The 21,475-nt window shown below is 39.6% G+C and overlaps 1 protein-coding gene across 2 annotated transcripts in view; it reads left to right on the top strand.

The window, feature by feature from the left end:
- Positions 1 to 19,281, top strand: part of senp3b (SUMO specific peptidase 3b) — a 65,354-nt gene extending 46,073 nt beyond the window's left edge. For both annotated transcript variants that reach the window (XM_084344083.1, XM_084344082.1), the window contains 5 exons: positions 367 to 444; positions 5,570 to 5,707; positions 16,899 to 16,982; positions 17,190 to 17,240; positions 17,718 to 19,281. In XM_084344083.1, the coding sequence (XP_084200209.1) occupies positions 367 to 444; positions 5,570 to 5,707; positions 16,899 to 16,982; positions 17,190 to 17,240; positions 17,718 to 17,828 (462 nt within the window). In that variant the 3' untranslated portion in view covers positions 17,829 to 19,281. The remainder of the gene's footprint in view (positions 1 to 366; positions 445 to 5,569; positions 5,708 to 16,898; positions 16,983 to 17,189; positions 17,241 to 17,717) is intronic.
- Positions 19,282 to 21,475: the final 2,194 nt, after the last annotated feature.

Here is a 21,475-nt window from a genome sequence, read left to right as displayed (position 1 = left end):
CTCTGCCAAATCTGCCCTTAAAAACAGGGCCTTGCTGAACAGACCAAAGTGTGGTTTGTAATTGCTGTTTGTTACTGTCTGTTTTATGTACTGTCTGGCTTGGTGCTGGGAAATAGAATTTCCCCATGGGATAATTAAGTTTTAGTCAAGAAACATTACAATTTTTATGGTCCACCTTTTCACTGATATTTACAAATGCCCTGAGATATTAATGGGTCCATGATGTTGACAGGTTTTTTTTTTTTTCATTTCGAAGTCCATTACAATGACGTAGTTTTTCTCATATGGCACAGTGAACACTTAAAGCATGACAACTATTTCTTGTCATCTACCCTAATTTTTACTTTCCTCTGTTCTCTTCCTCAGGTTCACTTTTTCAACAGCTTCTTTTATGATAAGCTAAGGACAAAAGGCTATGAAGGAGTCAAGCGATGGACGAAAAATGTAAGTTGTTATCAGAACCTTAGTTCTGGGGCAGGATATTTTTTTAAAGTTCAGATTCTGCAAGACATGTTTTTTGTTTTGTGAATGTGTACCCATCTAGCCATTTTAAATCACAAAGTAAATTGAAAAAATTACTGTATTCATATAGCGCTTTTCTAGTCTTGGCGACTGTAAATAGCGTTTTCAACACCATTATAATGATGCGTTCAGTGACAATGGATATTTCCTGGAAAAGTGAGATTCAAATATCCTCCGGTGAGCTCTTTTACTAAGATAAACAAGAACTTATCTATCAATTTTCTGCCACACATCTGGGTCTGTGTTGCTGTGGAAGCAGGCTAAGCAAGGCAAACCAGAACTCCTTCTTCCCTGCCATAGCTTCCATTATCTTCCTGGGGATTCCTGAGGTGTGCAAAGTTTTATGTGACGATTCCAGCAAAAACTTTTGGGTCTGCCCCAGGGTATCCTTAAAGTTGGATGTGAATATAAAGCAAGGTATCTAGGATTTATCTTTATCCTGTGTCCAGACCACCTCAATGGGCTCCTTTCAGTGTCAGGAAGCAGCAGTTCAACTTAAGTTCCTGCTTGATGTCAATGCTCCTCATCCCATGTCCAGCCCTGAAAGCCCTACACCTTTCAGCACCCTGGAATTACAGTGATTTAGTTATGATACTCATTGGACTAAAATGGTACATATTTTTGACTATGATGTCTTCATTCACCATCAGTGAACTAACTACAAAGGATAAGGATCAAACAGGATTTGAAAGGTTTCTAATTTCATAAAATGTTATAGTTCAAGGTCCATTTAATTGTCCTTCTACAACAAAGGCAACTACATATACAGTCATGCTCAAAAGTTTACATTCACATGTAAAGAACTTGTGTATCATGGCAATCTTGAGTTCCAATGATTTCTACAACTCATTTTTCTGTGATTGAATGAGTGGAACACAAACTACTTTGTTCAGAAAAAACATTCATGAAGTTTGGTTCAATAATGAATTTATTATAGGTCTTCTGAAAATGTGACCAAAGCTCATCTACAGAGCTGTTTGGATCAATTTTTTTTTCGTAGCATGGCCTCTTAACTTATTGGGCTTGTTTGATACACCCAGTAGACTCAGGCACAAACACTACAATGGTAAAGTCTTAGGGGCTCAGCATTGATCTAAGAGGGCGCAATATTGATTTGAATCAGTCAGGAAAGTCACTTGAAACCATTTCAAAGCAGTTATACAGTTGTCCTCATAAGTTTACATACCCTGGCAGAATTTGTGATTTTTTTTGGCCATTTTATAGAGACCATGAATGATAATACAAAAACTTTTCTTTCACTCATGGTAAGTGGTTGGGTGAAGCAAACAATTATCAAACAATTCTGTTTGCTCTTTTTATATCATAATGACAACAGAAGCTACCCAAATAACCCCGATCAAAAGTTTACATAACCTAGTTCTTAATACCGTCCTGAATTGTATAATACCGTGTATTGCCCCCTTTAACATCAATGACAGCTTGAAGTCTTTTGTGGTAGTTGGATGAGGCAGTTTATTTTCTCAGATGGTAAAGCTGCCCATTGTTCTTGGCAAAAAGCCTCCAGTTCCTGTAAATTCTTGGGCTGTCTTCCATGAACTGCACGTTTGAGAAGGTCAAGGGACTGAGATGGCCACTCAAGAACCTTCACTTTTTTCTGCTGTAGCCAACGACAGGTCGACTTGGCCTTTTTGAACATTGTCATGTTGGAACGTCCAATTACGTCCCATGCGCAGCTTTCGGGCTGATGAGTGCAAATTTTCCTTCAGTATTTTCTGATAACATGCTGCATTCATCTTGCCATCAATGTTGACAAACAATTTTGAGAAAGTTTCCTGTGCTTCTGTTGCTCACACATCCCAAAAACATCAGTGATCCACCTCCATGTTTCACAGTAGGAATGGTGTACTTTTCATCATCAGGCCTTGTTGACTCCTCTCCAAATGTAGCGTTTATGGTTGTGGCCAGAAAGTTCAATTTGTTCCAGAAGTTTTGAGACTTGTCTCTGTGCTGTTTGGCGTATTGTAAGTGGGCTGCTTTGTGGCATTGGCGTAGTAATGGCTTTCTTCTGGTGACTTGACAATGCAGCTCATTTTTCTTCAAGTGCCTCCTTAGTGTGCATCTTGAAACAGCCACACCACTTTCTCTCAGAGAGTCCTGTATGTCAGCTGAAGTTATTTGTGGGTTTTTCTTTGCATCCCAAACAATTTTCCTGGCAGTTGTGGCTGAAATTTTTGTTGGTCTACCTGACCGTGTCTTGGTTTCAATAGAATCCCTCATTTTCTACTTCTTAATTAGAGTTTGAACACTGCTGATTGGCATTCTCAATTCCTTGGATATCTTTTTATATCCTTTTCCTGTTTTATAAAGTTCAACTACCTTCTCCCACAGATCCTTTGATAATTCTTTTGCTTTCCCCATGGCTCGGAATCCAGCAACGTCAGTGCAGCATTGGATAAAACATGCAGGGGTCTGTCATGAGTCCAGAAACTCACTGACTGACACACACACTGATTACCAGCGAACAGATCACAGGTGAGGATGGTTACCTTTAGTAGCCATTTAAACCCGTGTGTGTCAACTTGTGTTTATGTTATCAGGCCAAAACCTCCAGGGTATGTAAACTTTTGATCAGGGTCATTTGGGCTGTTTCTGTTGTCATTATGATTTAAAAAGAGCAAAAGCAGTTGTTTGATAATAAATGGCTTCACCCAACCACTAACCATGAGTGAAATAAAAGTTTTTATTATCATTCATATTCTCTGAAAAATGGCCAAAAAAGATTACAAATTCTGCCAGGGTATGTAAACTTATGAGCACAACTGTAGGTCCAAAGATCAACTGTGCAAACAGTTGTTTGTAAGTATAAAGTGCATGGCACAGTTGTGTCATTGCCACGATCATGAAGAAACGCAAAACTAACACTTTCTGATTAGAGAAAATTGGTCAGGATGGTCAAGAGTCAACCAAATACCACAGAAAGGCAAGTCTGCAATGAATTACAAGCTGCTGGAAGAAAGGTGTCAGTGTCCACAGTCAAGTGTGTTTTGTATTAGCATGGGCTGAGACGCTGCCATACAAGAAAGAAGCCTTTCCTCCAGAAGGGCACGTTAAAGCTCAAAGGAAGTTCTGCTGATCACATGGACACAGAAAAGACCTTCTGGAAGAAATCTCTGTGGTCAAATGAAACAAAAATTGAGTTGTTTGGCCACAATGACCAGCAATATGTTTGGAAAGAAACAAGGTGAGGCCTTTAATCCAAAGATCATCATACCTACTGTTAAGCACGGTGGTGGTGATATTATGCTGTGGGGCTGTTTTGCTGCCAGTGGATCTGCTGCTCTAAAGAAAGTGAATGGAAAAATAAAGGAGAATTATCTCCAAATTCTTCAGGAAAATCAAAATCATCAGCCATACAGTTGGGTCTTTAAAACAGTTGGGAGGGAATGGCTAAATCAGTTTTGAAATGGTCTTCCCAAAGTCCTGACTTGAACCCCACGAGAACATGTGGACTGTGCTGAAGAAACAAGACTGTGCCAGGAAGCTAACAAATTTAGTTGAACTTCACCATTTCTATCAAGAGCAGAGGTTAAAAATTCAGCCAGAGGCCCACTTGAAGCTTGTGGATGGCTATCAAAAGCACCTTTATTGAGGTAAAAATGGCCAAGACACATTAAACCAAATATTATAATTGCTGCATATATATTTTTGACCAGAAAGATTTGGTCACATTTTCAGAAGAGACCCATAATAAATTTATTATTGAACCAAACTTCATGAATGTTTTTTGTGCTAAAGTAGTAAGTGTTTCACTCATTCCATCACAGAAAAATTTGAGTTGTCCAAATCATTGGAACTCAAGACTGCCATGATATGCAGGTGCATTTAAAAACATGTCAATATCATGGAGAAGTGAATTTTTTTCTGTAAATTAATTCAAAAAGTGAAACTTTCATATATTCTAGATTAATTACACATAAAGTGAAATATTTGATTGCGGCTTTCTGCTCATGAAAATCCAAAATCCAGTATCTCACATTATTAGAATATCATCCTTGCTTGTGAACACGATATCTCAAGAATGCTTTGAGGGGTTTTCTCCTAACTTTGCACAAATGTCTGTTCTGACTCAAGGATGATCTGATTAGATATCTTACCTTTGTGAGGCGGCTGCACGCAGTGTCGCCCAGAGTCTAAGACACAGTCAGCAGAGTCGTCTCTCTCTTCTTCCAATCCTCGTTCATGTCGCCAATTTTATGTCATGGAGAATATCTTCTTTGAATGAGTTTATTTTAGAAACTGAGACAAAGTTGTGCGTGTGTTCCTCTGAAACAGAATCAAAGAAATGATAATGTGATCATAGGTGGACCCGTTTCCTGTTTTCCAACTCGACAGCCCAAAGGTGTAAACATCCTTCCTGTTATCCAACAAATAGAAAAACCAAATGAAAAGTAATAACAAACTCAGAACTTCATGTGCATTTTGCTTCAGCTATGTTCTCACACAATACATACTGGACCTTTTCAGGTATGGTGACCCCTTATGCCAACTTCACACTACAGGTTTTTTAGATCTTGACTTTGCGCACATTTTTCGGAGATCAGCGACAAAGACTGATCTGGTGTGCTCTCGTGAACGACAATCAGTATGTGTGAACTGTTCAAAGACACGATCAGGGAGCTTGGGGGCAGCTTGCCGGTGTGTAAATATTTTAGCTGAAAATGGAGCTCTGCTTGGCTCTAAAGGAGCAGTAGCTTCTGCTAAATGCTAAATGTTTGTTGACACTGCTGTTGTGGTTAGCACACCTGCCTGCCCTGAGTGCACCCACACCATCAGATACATTGACTGAGCTTTCCTAAAGATACTGTGCTACTAACCAACACAGCAACTGCTGCTTTCTCATTTACATAGTTTATTACATTGCTTAAAACTGCTAAGTGGAACTATGCTGGCTTGACACTTGACACTTGACTGTTGACTCTGTACTTTTCAAGGAGTAGGAAGCGAAAATTTAATTTACACGTGTTATCTCGTCTATTCTTACTATTTTGTCTCATCCTCTTATTTCACCTTCCTTTCCTCCTGTCAGGTTGACATTTTTCAGAAGGATCTCTTATTGATCCCCATTCACCTAGAGGTCCACTGGTCGCTGGTCAGTGTTGACATTCCTCGCAGATCCATCACTTACTTTGACTCTCAGCGGACCCTCAACAGACGCTGCCCAAAGGTAGGACTGCACAGCAACACCAAACCCTTACACTGGTAGATTATTTTTGATAAAAGGAATGAATGTAAAAGCCATTGGAGTCCCTCACTGGGCGGGCTGTAGTAATTAGAGGTGGGTGCAATTCATCGATGTGGCGATGCATCGCGATGCGTCACGTGACGATTCGGCATCGATTAATTAACGTCGATGCTTTGCTAGGTCCGCGCATTTAGACAGAAGGCGGCAAATTGGCGGCCTGTTTTGGTCCGCCAATTTGACGCCTCTGAGGGTACACTTACTGCCACCTCCATTGCTATCTAAATCCGAGGCTTCAATGTGCCGGCAATTGCGGGACATGGGCGGAGGTGTCGATAACGTGCACTGTTGTGCGACCCGCAGCCAGGAGTGTTAAAACCAGGAAACAGCTGATCACAGCAGTCAGATCATCACTTTACCCGCGGATGTCAAGATGAGCAACTGGAAAGCCGCTGAGATCTGGGAGATGCTACCATCTCCTCGGTCTCTGTAGCTGACAGCTAGCGGACACAACCAAACAGCTAGTAGCTGCTGACTGTCAGCTGTTGTGTAGTGGCAAGCTACGAACGGTCGCTACTTTCAAATATAAAGTCCCCCGCTAAGAACCCAGTTCTAAAATCCAATGGGGTGCAATGTAAAGCTCTTATTTTGAAGACAACTTTGTTGTCACTGATCACTGCCCAACTTCGTGCTTCACGCCACGTCACGTCACATGTTTACGCCTCATTAAATCCAGGGCTTGACTGTTTTCAGTATTTTCCGCCAATAGAGGGGGCTCTCCTGCAAGTGGAGCTTTCCCTGGTCAAAGTTAAGTAGGTCAAAGTGCAAATGTTTACATAGTCATAAAATAAAATATTTTGTGTCTTTGAAAAATACAAGTCAAATGTTCAAAAAACCTTGTTATTTACTTTATGAGTGTAGTTTTAGAGGAACTGAGTTAATTGATAGGCTATTTATTTACAAATATAGCCACAGATGAAGACAAAATCAATCTTGTATGGAAAAAAGCATTAAAAATTGCAATAATCGAAGAATCGTGGCCAATAATCGAATCGAAGCTCCCATAATCGAAATCGAATCGTGAGGTACCCTTGTTGGAACACCCCTAGTAGTAATGTGAACTAAAGGTAAGCCCTCTATAAGGCAGTGTACAGCCCTGTAACTCTAACTTCCGTAATTGCAATTTTCAATTGTTCTATTTCTAGTTCTAGTGGGTTTTCAACAGGGGGTCTGTGATCCCTAGGGGTCCACAGAGTTTCTGCAGGGGGTTCGTCAATTTTTTGTTTGATAATATTTTGGAAGTTAGGTTACTAACTAACGTTACACAAAATCACTTAGCGGTTCTATCCCTTACCTTCAGCTAACTGAAGCTAACTCAGGGTGTCTGCGCATCCTTAAAAAGTCTTAAATTCATGTATCTAAAAGTAAGGCCTTAAAAAGTCTTAAATACGTCCATATTTTGCATATAGGTCTTAAATTACATTTAGTTAGGTCTTAAATATGAACGTTCATTTACCGCTTCTGTCATCGCCTTTTTTGTTTTCCGTTTTTGGGAAATGTGTTGGTGAGATTCACAGTTAGCTCCGTGTGTTGTACTTCTTTCTGAAGTATCCAGGAATGTAAGCGGCATTTTGCCAACAGCCCGGTCGGAATTTACACTTCGCCAGTTCCAGAAAAGACTTTGACTGCGGAATCTGCTACACTATGGGAAAGTGTAAATTTAGTGTGTTGGCTTGAACAACCAGAATTCAGTTGGTTAAAAGCCGCATAATAATGAATCTGAAGCGCAGTGTACGCTCTGCAAGAGGACCCTCAAATTGGGCACATTTGGTGTGAAAGTGCTGGTGTCGCACACAAATCGGAAAAACACCAGTTAGCTTCTAAAAGTCTCCAGCGAAGCCACGCCAGGGTTTCCTCTACATGTAATTGATTGTGGCGCACCGCCACGGCAAAATAAAAGCCGCCACACCTTTAGAATAATGTTTTTGTTTTGTTTTGTTTTTTTTACCTTGTTTTTATGTTGTTTTATGTTTATGTTAATGTAAATTATTGTATGAAATGTGAATTTTGGCACAAAACGTGGTGTTTTTCATGAAATGTGACGCTACGCTGCAAATACCCTTATTTTGAAAAACCAACACCGGAACACCACCTGCCTGTCTGGCTGCGGTGCACGAAAGTCGAAGAGAGTAGAGACGACAGTCCGACGTGGAGGGAGAGAAAAGGGTGAAAGAAAGGTACCTAAGCTGGCCCGTAGCCACCATTGAGGACACCAAGGTCATGTCCTGGTATTTTTTCCTTAAGTTTCGTTTCATTAAAACCTGAAGTAAACACGGTCGCGACGTGACTGCAGGTCTATTTTTAGAACGGCAATTAAATGAATCGGAACAGAGATGCAATGTAGTGGTAAGACGCTGCATCAATCCAAGTTATCATTTGTTGCAGCAAGAAAGGCAGAGGATGATCAGGCAAAGAGGTGGAAAGGTGAGAATTGTAATAAGCTAAGAGAATGAGAAAAATAGTGAACGAGCCTACAGATGCAACAGATAGCCAATAGAGATGCTAAACTGTAACCTACTGTAAATGTAGCCTAGGCTGAAAAATTAAAGGACATGCAATGAATCAGAATATTTTAAGGCCATGTTCAGTCACAGTATGAATTATCCATCAATAATATTATTTGGATGTTTGGATGGATAAGTAATAATGTGACTAAACATGGCATTAAAATATTAGGTCGAATTATAGTAATCACGACTCAGTAGTATACTTAGACTCTTCATTTTAAAAATTCAGCAGAGGATGAGACAGGAGAGAGAGATGAAGAGGTCGAAGGGACAGAGACAGGAGGAGAGGAGCGAGAAAGAGCAGGAGAAGGAACCAGTGAGATGCATGTGGAGTCTGCCGAATGTTGACCTCGTTATTTCAAAAATCCTGGCTACGGTCCTGTACCTAAGCTAGGTTATATTTGATACAGTTTTGTTCAAACCCGTGAAAACGACCCTAATGTTATAGATGGATTAGGCTGCAGAAAAAATACTGAGTCGGGATAAATGTGTTATTGATTGGTTAATACGGGATACGCATTATTTCTATCATTATTTCAGAGAGATTCTTATTTTTATTTTATTTTTGTACCATTGACACTTGTTAAAGAGAGATTACTTTAGGCCTAATAAAGCATGTCGAGTCTTTGGTCATACAGTAGAGAGAGATATTATTTTGTTGTAGATTAATTTTTAACTGTAAAACTTAATTTTCTATTGATAGAGGAAACCCGTTACGTTTCAGATACACGTTTTGAACAGCATTAGGTTAAATTCCTAGATAAAAACTAAACTTAAACTATTAATCACTTCTTAAATTAATTAAAACTAAACTGAAATAAAAAACAAACTGAAAAACGGAATTAAAATAAAAACTAATGAAATTTTAAAACTATAATAACCTTGACACACACTCACTCCATTCTTCATTGTTTGAGTTGCTCTGTGAATGGCAATAAATTTAGTTATTTTTGAAAGTAATTCTGGGACTTTATTTTTCCTTACTGTTTCGTACTTCGTGTAGGTCTTAAATTTAGTTCAAAAAGGTCTTAAAAAGGTCTTAAAAAGTCTTAAATTTGACTTGTTCAAACCTGCAGAAACCCTGTAACTACATATTAGTGAAAAATATTGGCCATCTAGCTGTACTATTTCAAGTGCACATTTGCAAGTGCATGGACCTTCCGTTAGTGACAATGGATTGTTTTGTAACTTATTGAGGGAGAGACTCAGACATAGCCTCTGCCTCAGAAACAACTGGAGAACCTAACATTGCCCCTGACTGCCCTTCACTCAGTCTTCATGCACCTGGAGAATAAGAAGTGCAACATCAAAATGCTGTTTGTTGACTTCAGCTCAGCATTCAATACGATCTCACCCATGAAACTGATTGGAAAACTTAACCCTATGGGCTTGACTACAACATTCTGCAACCGGAAATTGGTATTGATATTCACTCAGGATGATCTTCAGACCTTGAAGATGATGTGTTGTCAAAAGCTTTCGCCTCTGTTACACCTGATGGGCGTGGCAGGGGGTGTTCAATTTCAATCCCTCGCCATAAGCAGGAAGTCCTTACAACTTCAACATACAAGTTCCCATCTACACCAAATTGCTCACACATGTAGAGGGTTTAACCCTCAATCCTTCTATGCATCAATACTGCGTCATATCCATAGCGCCACCCACTGGACACAGGAAGTCACTGAAGATGTCACTGTTGTGTTTTGTGTGACACGTATCCCATTTAGGTAGGAAATTTCCACAGGCAACGGGCGAGCACACATCTGGGCGCGCAGCCTCCAACGGCACCACAGCCCGAAGTACGTTGGGGGGCGAGGGCCCCTTCATCACTGCTTGCAGTTTTTAATTCATCTTTAAATTCCTTATACCACTTGGCAGTATAGCCATCTGATCCTGTGACTTTTTTTTTTTTAAGCCTGCTAAAGGCGTTTTTTTAACTCTCCGTCAGATATGTCAGCTGTCATTATTCTATTTTGTTCTTCATTAAACGTGGGTAACACTAGGGAATTCAGGCAAGTGTCAATTTGGGTTACACTTCCCCCTGGAACTTTAGAATATAAAGTTTTGTAAAAAAACTTTAAAGCTTCCTGAATTTCACTTAATTTATGAATTGTATTTTCTGTAATTTTCTTTTTCATTTTCCACGGCAATATTTTCATAGCTTTTTATCCACTTCCATAGTGTCACTGTTTCAGAAACATCAGGGTTTTTTAATGTCTTTATTTCTTTATTATTATTATTATTTCTAAACTCAATTTGTGTTTTCTTTCTAGTTTTTTCAGCTTGTTCTGTGATTCTTCAGATGTTTTATTCCTGATTCTTATATGAAGATATTGCTATAATTTTCCCTCTTAATACAGCCTTTAAGGTATCGCACAGAATGGGAGGTGAAACCTCTCCATTATCACTGAATTCTAAGTAGAGGCTAATTTTCCTTTTATTTGTTCCTTAAAATAGGGATCATCCAGTAGACTTTCATTTAATTTCCATTTTCGGTCGCAGATTAAAGTCAACATATAAATACATGTTGCTTTGCATGGTCACTTTAATCTATTTTCCAAAATAGGCATTTATTTTGTCTTTATCTTTTCCAAATGTTGTCAAATAATCTCTTCTTGTATATAGGGAGTGGGGAGCAGAATAGAGAGTGTAATCTTTTCTGAAAAAGTTCCAAGTCTCCATATTTCTGCTAGATCAGAATCTTCAAAAGCTGCATTTACTTTTCAAAGGTTTTTCTACTAGAACTATCTAATTCGGGTTGTAGATGTATATATACAGTACATACAATACCTTCTGTTTCTGTTACCATAATATTGGTGATTTTTTTGGAAGACAGTAATATAATTTCCTTGGGGTGCATACACATTCAGTAGAGTGACTGAATTCCCATCTGTATTGCCCCTTAACAAAATAAATCTCCCATTTCAAATACTTTTTAAAAATTTTGTCTGCTTCAGATAAGAATAGCAACTCCCCTTCTACGTACCGATTTATATGAAATGAACAAATTTGTGAAACCCATTCTCCCTAGTTTTCTATGTTCACTATCATTAAAATTAGTTTCTTGTAGATATACCACATGGGTTTGTTCTTTCATAATTGACATTGAACTTTGCCACTAGACATATGTATTTACCTGGTTATTTATGTAGCATTGCAATTATCAAAATGGAACTCAACAGATCTACTTCCTGATCAAACCTTTCTTCTCCTATGCCTTTCGCAAAATCTCTTCTTTGTTTGTGTAGTGGAGAACTCTGATTATTATTGACCATGTCTCGTCTGTCCTGTCTGCGGAGGACCTCGGGGCAAGCTCCATCGCCTGGGGGATTTACAAAGAGTCCTATAATAACTTTTTCTCAACCTCCACCATAGAGGATCCTTCTGCTCCCTCTGGAACATTATATATCCTTATGTTCTCCTGTCAAGATCATCCTTTTTGGTCGAGGAGTTTATTTTCTTGATGGTTTATCACCTTTATCATCTATTGTAGCACCTGTTTGACATTTTGAAAACCAAAATGAAGGTTTTGGAGTGGCCTAGCCAAAGTCCGGACTTAAATCCGACTGAGATGCTGTGGCATGACCTTAAACAGGCCGTTCATGCTCGAAAACCCTCCAATGTGGCTGAATCAAAACAATTCGGCAAAGAAAAGTGGGCCAAAATTCCTCCACAGCGATGTGAAAGACTCATTGGCAGTTATCGCAAACGCTTGATTGCAGTTGTTGCTGCCAAGGGTGGCACAACCAGTTATTAGGTTTAGGGGGCAATCACTTTTTCACATAGGGATAGGTTGGTTTGGATAGCTTTTTTCTCTTAATGAATGAAATCATCATTTAAAAACTGCTTTTTGTATTTACTCAGGTTATCTTCGATATTAAAATTTGTTTGATGATCTGAAACATTTAAGTGTGACAAAAAAGCAAAAACAAAAGAAATCTGTAAGGGGGCAAATACTTTTTCACAGCACTGTACATGTTATTTACATATATATATAAACTTTTTACCACGACTATACATATATACACTACTCAAAATTAGTTAGGGATTTTTGGGATATGGGTGCATGTATTATTCCCTACAGTATAATTTTTGCTTCAGTGGTTTCACTCATGGAGAGTCATGTGTGTCTGAATTATGAAAAATGGTTTTGTTTGTTTGTGGAACTGCTTCAGCTCAATTGTGTGGCTGTAACTCGAATGAGGGGTCAAACTCAAAACTCGCACTAATATAGTAATGTTATTGAGCAAAAATGTTTGTTTGGGGACTATAGAAAGCACTGGATAATGAGTGAGTGTCCATTTTAAATAGTCATGGTCAACCAACGGAAGCTGACTGAGCAGGACCCAGTGAGCAAAGAGGTGGTCTAGATCACGTCTTTTAGACATCATTTATGGACATCCAAGACATCCAGAATTAGTTGAGAATAGACGTTCATACTGGCTATGATCTGGACATCCACTGACAGCCAGAATTAGTCGATAAACAACAAATAAACGTCTATACAATGTCCAGAAAAGACGTATAAAAAACTTTCATTCTGGCTCCCCAGAGGACATCTTTTTAGACGTCTTGGATGTCCTTAAATGACATCTAAAAGACGTGATCTAGACCAGTCTTTGCTCACTGGGGAGGCTTGTGCCAGTATCCAGACAAGGGAGCAGGGTGTATGCAGGGTCTTAAAAAGTATTACAAGTTTAGTGAAAATTACGGCCCTTAAATAGTATTAAAAAGTCTTAAATGCCAATTTCCAAGGTATTAAATTTTATAGCATGTTTTTAATATGTATATTTATCCAAATGTAGGTAAAGTTTTGCCTGAAAGAGTTGTTATCAGACATTTCCCCTTTTAACTCCTCATATGGTTTAATTTAAATAGATATCTGAGAGGCTCTTATAGATAAAACTCTGATATATTGTGTAGCAGAACTTTTTTCCTTATTTTCTACCACATTAATAATCTCCGCACCCCTCAGATTTATCTTGTGACCCTTTGGAGTAGGGGTGTTCCAACAAGGGTACCTCACGATTCGATTCGAATTCGATTATGGGAGCTTCGATTCGATTATTGGCCACGATTCTTCGATTATTGCAATTTTTAATGCTTTTTTCCATACAAGATTGATTTTGTCTTCATCTGTGGCTATATTTGTAAATAAATAGCCTATCAATTAACTCAGTTCCTCTAAAACTACACTCATAAAGTAAATAACAAGGTTTTTTGAACATTTGACTTGTATTTTTCAAAGACACAAAATATTTTTATTTTATGACTATGTAAACATTTGAACTTTGACCTACTTAACTTTGACCAGGGAAAGCTCCACTTGCAGGAGAGCCCCCTCTATTGGCGGAAAACACTGAAAACAGTCAAGCCCTGGATTGAATGAGGCGTAAACATGTGACGTGACGTGGCGTGAAGCACGAAGTTGGGCAGTGATCAGTGACAACAAAGTTGTCTTCAAAATAAGAGCTTTACATTGCACCCCATTGGATTTTAGAACTGGGTTCTTAGCGGGGGGCTTTTAATTTGAAAGTAGCGACCGTTCGTTGCTTGCCGCTACACAACAGCTGACAGTCAGCAGCTACTAGCTGTTTGGTTGTGTCCGCTAGCTGTCAGCTACAGAGACCGAGGAGACGGTAGCATCTCCCGGATCTCAGCGGCTTTCCAGTTGCTCATCTTGACATCTGCGGATGAAGTGATGAACTGACTGCTGTGATCAGCTGTTTCCTGGTTTAAAAACTCCCAGCTGCAGGTCGCACAACAGTGCACGTTATCGACACCTCCGCCCATGTCCCGCAATTGCCGGCACATTGAAGCCTCGGATTTAGATAGCAATGGAGGTGGCAGTAAGTGTACCCTCAGAGTCTAAATGCGCGGACCTAGCAAATCCGCAAATCGTCACGTGACGCATCGCGATGCATCGCCACATCGATGAATTGCACCCACCTCTACTTTGGAGGGGACCGACCCCTAGGTTGGGAACCATTTGATGAAACTGCCTAATACTATATAAAGTAATTACAGCTACAACATAATTGATGCAACATTAATGATAAAATGATAAAATATCAATCAGATTGCCAATTTTCTACAGAAGTGAGTTTTACTTTTGATGCCTTTAGCTGATAATACTGTACTTAGTATCCAAGTAGGATTTTGAATGCAGGACTTTTACCTGTTGTGGAGTGCTCACCGAAGTTTAATTTATTTCATTTCTAGTTTTGTCAACTGTCTGATTTATTGGTCACATACTGGTTTCTAATAGTTTCTTTCTAAAGTTGCGTTCACACCGGACCTCTTATTTTTGTCGCTGCCGACAAGTTAAGTCAATGCAAACGAGCGACTGAGCGATTGATCGCTCAGGCGAAAAATCGCTGGGGCTCCGAGCGACAGCGACAGAGCGAAAAATCGCTCTGTCGCTCGAGATGAGAAGTCCCAAGTTTCTGGCCGTCAGTCGCTTGTCGCTCAGCGCTGATTGGCTACTGAAACCATGGAAACGTAATACAACTTCACCGGTCCGGAAGCCACTCACCGGAGACAAATGGCCAGGCGCTCCTCAGCTGGGATGGAGCGCCTGTAGTCGGTGTCCAACCGGGCAATCCTGCCTTCAATTCTCGCCAACAAGCTCGTCAAACTGGGCCGTTGTCAGCCGCGTATACCGTTGAAAACGGTTGGCGTCCAGACGCAGCTCCTGGAATAGCCGATGGTATTCAGAGATCAGTGGGCATCTTGAGTATGTTGTGGACCCAAAACCGACGACGCTTGGTTGTACGGCGCTTGTGGGACTTCCACAACAGGTAAACGGTGGCAACAGGTACAATGTTAGCCATGCTGGACCAATACAAACGGGAAGAAATGAGAGCCTCCGAGCGAAGTGTAATTCACTGGAATTGCTTGAATGACATCATCAAAGCCATCTGTTGAATTGTGCCGACGAGCGACTACAGCTGAGCGACAGAGCGATTATTTTGGAGCGACACGAGCAACATTGACAAAAATAAAAAGTCCGGTGTGAACGCACCTTAATAAACCTGGCATTGGGTTAGTCACTCAGTTCATTATCTTGTACTTTGTTCCCACCCCACCTATTTGAATTATGTTGTATTGATAAGGAGTTACCACAAACTAAGACTGTTAAGTTGTGCTATCTTACAATCAATATACTGTATAGTAAATGTAAGTTCAATTGTGTTGTTGATGTGACTGGTTGGAGCTCGAAGTGGCAATGAGGTCTTAAAATGTATAGAAAGGCTCTTAAAAAAGGTCTTAAAAGGTATTAAATTAACTTCAGGATTCCTGCATATACCCTGGAGAGTAGGCAAATTGATGTTGCTAATGAACTCCAAGTGTCATTAGCAGACTGGTCTCTCAGCATTGCACTGCGGCAATGTGATTGTGATTTTGAGCTGTATAAATGAAATTGATTTGATTTGACATCCTTGAATGCTGGGCACCGTCGACCTGGTCTGCAGTTGGCCAGGGAACCTGTTGGTTGGACCATTCAACAGTGGTCGTCAGTGATGTTTATGGGTGAGAGCAGGGTCACCATGCAATGGAATGATGGGCGGCAACGGCAACAGTGCAGGGGTGAGCGCTATGCAGCAGTCAACATGGTCCCAAATCCTAGAGCTGAAGGGGTGGTTAAAATAGTGTGGCCAGAATATTGATGGTCAGAAAAACTGATCTGGTGTTTGTAAATGGAACAGTCAGTGTTCAACTTCATGTTCATGGCTGACAATGCATCCCCACATTGTGCTCGTGTGGTCGCCACGCATCTCCAGTAGGTTGGTGTATGTCCCTCACATGGAATGACCGGCAATGCCACCCGACCTCATAGAGCATCTCTGGGACCAGTTGAAGCATCGTGTCAATGCCCGTGACTTCTAGGAAGTCCAAGTTGCTGAATGGTGCGCCGTAGTGCAAAACAATGTTCCACGTCTATATTGTTTTTAGGAAGATTCAATGTTTACATTTTAGAGGTCGTTAAATATGTTTTTTATCTCACACACAGTTAAATGTTTATATTATGGCAATTTATTTTTTATGTTAATCAGCTATTTTCTAAAGTTAGTTAAAGTTTTTCAGGCTTCAGTCATTATCAGGCCTCTCACCAAACCGGCAGCATTATCATGTTATATATTTTGGGCGATTCAGCTTCTTCCTTCTGCTGAGTGCAGTAACTTGCAAATCACTGTTTGTGGCTATATTTACCAGCCACAACCGTGTCGGCTGTGTGCGTGTGTAAAATGGCATAATGTGGTCCAGAAGACCCCTTTTGTAATGTCAATTTACACAGAAGCAGTTTGAGTATTTGCCAGGTGTTGATATGTCCATTTGTGTGTGGACAGATTTTTGTCATGAAACTAAAAAGGTCTGTAGAGATCAAAATGAAGGCCAAGTTGGAAGAGTAGGGAGTACATATGCACACGGAATGTCAACATGTTGGCGGGCTTCACGGCTGGTGTGATAGCATCTCAGCATGGTCTCCAGTTCATCTTTGTTTTTATTCTCATGTAGGTGATCAAATAAAACACACAACAACCCTGTATTGCATTGATTTAGCTGTGTAGTCATTTCATTGAATCCTTTGTCGTTTGCTTTTACAGCACATTTTTAAGTATCTGCAAGCGGAGGCCATCAAAAAAGACCAACAAGACTTTTTGACAGGATGGAAAGGCTTTTTCAAAATGGTAAGATGCTTTGTTTATTGTTTCACACAGAATCAGGTTACTTAATTCACAAAGCCCTCTTAAGATTAAAATTCATTATCCCTGTTTGGAAAGTGGGTTGTTTCTGCTGTATTTTACATTACTACATATATACATCATTACGATTATGTTTTGCATTCGAACAATGGTACTGCGCATTACTAATGTATTTTGCATTGAATGTTGCAGAATGTGGGTCGTCAAAACAATGACAGTGACTGTGGAGCTTTCGTGCTACAGGTGAGTTTTTAACGCCCATCTTCCATGTGAAGATAAACTTGAAATTTTGTTTTTGGAAATAGACAGATAGCCCAAACACATAATTTGCATAAGATCCATTTGTTGTGACTTATCCGAGTTAAGAAAGTGGTCCTTGACTGTTGCCCAGGACACATTTGTGTACACTGCTAAAAGAATGTGGTCATATGCAGCCCAGACCACCTCTGAATGTGGTCTGCATGTTCGTGTCTCAAAAGTGTCCTCAATGTATCTTGAGGGCATTCATACCTGTACTTAAAGCTGTCCACTTGTCATTGGATCATTAAGGAGGGATGTTAAATAACAGGTCCGAACAGGGCCGTTGAAGCTGGTTGCTTGCCATTGTAGGAATGCATATCTACTGACTTGAATTTTGCACTATTACAAATGTGTTTTAGTTAATCTGCTGTCCTTATGGACCAATTACTTTTCTCTCATTTCCCCCTCCCCATTTTTCAGTACTGCAAGTGTCTGGCACTAGGGCAGCCATTCAGCTTTGGCCAGCAGGATATGCCCCGGCTGAGGAGGCAAATGTACAAAGAACTGTGTCACTGCAAGCTCACCCTGTGACCCACACATATAACCCAACCCCACCATCTACACCTGCTCCCACCCCTGACTTGAGTAAGATGGAGGGATAATGATATAACAAGAAGAGGACAAGGGGAGCAAATGATTGACTGACAAGAGAAACTTTCCAAAAAACTTAGTCTTTCTCTGCCAACATTCAGAGAAATGTGTTCTTCTATTGTAGGTGATGTAATTGTTTCACTTTGTTTTGTCTCTCTTTGCCTCCCCCTCTCCACCCTTTGAAAAATCAGATTTAATTTCCATGTTATAATTATTCCCTTGTGGTTGACAGAGGCCAAGACTAGCTTCCGTTTTGGAAATGTGCTAATCTACCATCCTATTGCAGTCAACTGGTATTTTTCTGTCTAAATGGGAGCATGATGAAGATCAAGAAAATGTCTAAAGAATCGAGTCTAGATGAAGGTTTGGGCCACAGTTATTCAAACCTGACTACTACTTTCATGTAAGATGCCTGTCCAGTGGTAACATGGGTGTACCGAAAAATTTGAACCAGTCTGTTTAAGCTTGTTTGTTAAATAGTACCAGTGGATTTTCATGCCTTCTATCCAACCAGTCCATACGTAATTATTTTGTTCCATTCCAAATGTCAAATGTGTGATCAGGCAATGTCTTGGAAAAACAAGAAGAACACCCAACATAAAATATACTCCGCCAGGCTACAGCCAATGTTGTGTTCACGATGCTATCTATCTAGTCAGCACATAATGTTTCTCACTGCTGTAAGACATGACATTCCCGATGTATAATATTTGTTTAACAATTTCCCTACATGATGTTTATATGAATTTAAAATGGAACTGAGAATGCTTAGTTAAGGCTGCCATGTTGACGTTAGTTACAGCTCCAGTGTGTGAAGAGCCATTCTATTGCATTTCAGAGTTGACACATCATCTTTTGAACACACCACTAATTGACCCATGTGCCAGAAATGTCCTCTACTCCCATCACTTTCCCCAGTCATACAGATAGAACATGTATGAATCTACATCCTTGGATTAATGATCAAACAAGCCAGAATGACATATTGGCCCAAAGAAGGGGTATTTCTTACATTACATTTATCTTTTTCAGTGTTTTATCTCTGTCAGTAAATGTGTTGATATGCTTATTGCTTTAAACAAATTGTGTTAAAAGGAGGACTACTAATCTGTGTTATTTTGGACTAAGTACCAACAAGAGCCTCTGGTTAGTATTTCTTTGAAAGTTTGAGAGGACCACAATTGCTACAACGGATCCAGTATGTCCACAATAGAGTTACAGTACCCTCCTCTTCTTTTTATAACGAAAGACTAATTTGTTGATAGCTGTGTGTTTTTGATTCTTTTTCCTCTTTTTTTTTTTAAACAGGAGTTGATGCAACAGAGTTGACAGTTTTATATATCTTCTACAATGCATCACGGTTGCTAAAAATAAAAATACACAGCAAACAAGGGATTGTGCATTTTATCAATGATACTGCATTGGTTACACTGATATGATCTACATGTTATCCTGACTCCAATTGTGGAATGAAAAGTAGTGAATTACTTAAAGCAACAAAATGTAACTTTCTGGAGAAAGATAGTTGATTGTTGAGTCTTATCCTCTGGTTGTCAAATACGGATGCTTTGGGTTGGCAACGAATCCGAGCCACCAACACAAAGTGTCAGTATTGAATGACCTGAGGATGAGACTTAAAAATCAACTATCTTTTGCAAGAGAGTTGTACTTTTTTGCTTCAAGTACACGAATGGGGGACTTGAGAATTTCCATTTCGTGCCACCTAATACCTCCACTCCACTGCATTCAGACGGAAACATACTTTTTACTCATCAATTTATGTGACAGCTATAGTTACAAGCAACTTTTTCAAATTAAGATTTTAACATAAAATAAATGCATGATGGACTTCTGAAATATACTGCATTGGCACCCACCTAGTACCCAACAGTTTTCTATTAGAAAGTACAAATTAGCTCTGGAGCTACAGTAGGCTGTCAAGGTGAATGCCACATAACTGCAATGTTGACACTTCATTTCTGGCAAGGGGATGTTGTTGCATGTCGGCACCCCTCTCATTCCCAGTGGTTTCAGTCTTTTAATGCTATTTTGTCTTTATATTGATAGCATAAAATAAAGTAGAAAACACACAAAAAGAGATTTTGACATAAAGCTAAGGTTTCTGACAGTAATTGAACCATAAATGTGGTGATTACACTGCATGCATCTGTATCTTCACCCTAATCTTGTAATTTTTGTTGTGAATGACCAAAAATCTGAAGCAAAGCTCTGTACAATTCTGATTTGAAGCTGCTTATAGAAAAATACATAACTGAGCATGCAGAGATGACTTCCTCTTTATGTTGACCCACATCTTGTAGTTTATCATAATGACATAGAAGGAATAAAGTATTCCAATTAACTTAAAAGAAATCTTGAATATATCTATTCAATATTAGGGTTTGATGATTTGGAAAAAATGCTATCATAGCCTATTCATCCTAAATTACTGTTGTCTGTCTTTTGGTATAAGGAACGGACTCTTAAGTTCAGAAGTATATAAACAGAAAGGTGACAGCAACAAATGCAGATGCCCGAACTCACTTATCAAACTCAAAAGGGCAAAAACAACAGTATAAGCCTTGAAGTTAGAGATAAGTAATAACTAAGACAACAACAGTGACGGGACAAAACAAATAATAAACAAACAAACCAAAAAGAATATACACAATCAGAAAATCATGTGCTAAACAATTTGTGTGCTACTAGGGACCTAACAGGGACCGCAGGTTTAGGCCAGGGGGTTTAGGATAATGGTGCAGTGTTAGGGGACACACTACCATCAGGAATCCCCTGAAGGGAACTGAAGTGCTCTACAAAGAGTAGCCAAATTTGAGAAAATTTAATGTTGGAGCCACAAAGAGAATTTTTTATTTTCTCCAATTTCATTTAATGTCTTTATCCAATGAGTATGAGAGGGGAGATTGGGACTCTTCCACTGCATAAGAATTACAAGCCCTGCTAATAGTGTGAGAAAAGCAACAAGTTCAGCAAAGTAGGATGGCAATGAGTCGTCAGTAGGCAGGACACCTAAGAGGCCAACCAGGGGTGACAGGTTGATGTCAGCAGATGTGATGGCTGAGAGTGAATTAAAAGACTGATTTCCAGAACACACAAAGGACAAGTCCAACACATGTGGATGAGATCGGCTGGTCCGAGGTGACATTTGTCATACTTTGGGTTGATTTCAGGGTAGATACGAACTAGTTTGTTTTTTACAACTGTAAGCTCTATGGACTATTTTACAGTGTATGACTCAATGACGGGCACGAATAGATGATGTGTGGACATGTTTCAAAACTGATTGCCAAACTCCAGACTCTATCTCTATGTTGAGATCCTCAGACCAAGTGATATGGAGTCCGTCAAAGGCTGAAGTTTGGCGTGCAAAGAAAGTGTTGTACAACTTTGAAGTTGTACCTTTAAGGTGACAGCACAGAAACAAGGCAATTGTTTGTGAATGAAGTCTCTGACTTGCAGGTATCTGAAGAAGTGAGTCCTCGGCAGGTTATACACACAAGTTAACTGATCAAATGAAGCAAATATTCCGTTGATGTAAAGGTGCTTTACAGAGACAATGCCGTGAT

Source organism: Pagrus pagrus (genome assembly GCF_965226575.1).
Source record: "Pagrus pagrus genome assembly, chromosome: 22".
Classification (NCBI taxonomy): Eukaryota; Metazoa; Chordata; class Actinopteri; order Spariformes; family Sparidae; genus Pagrus; species Pagrus pagrus.
This window is presented reverse-complemented; position numbering and strand designations above follow the sequence as displayed.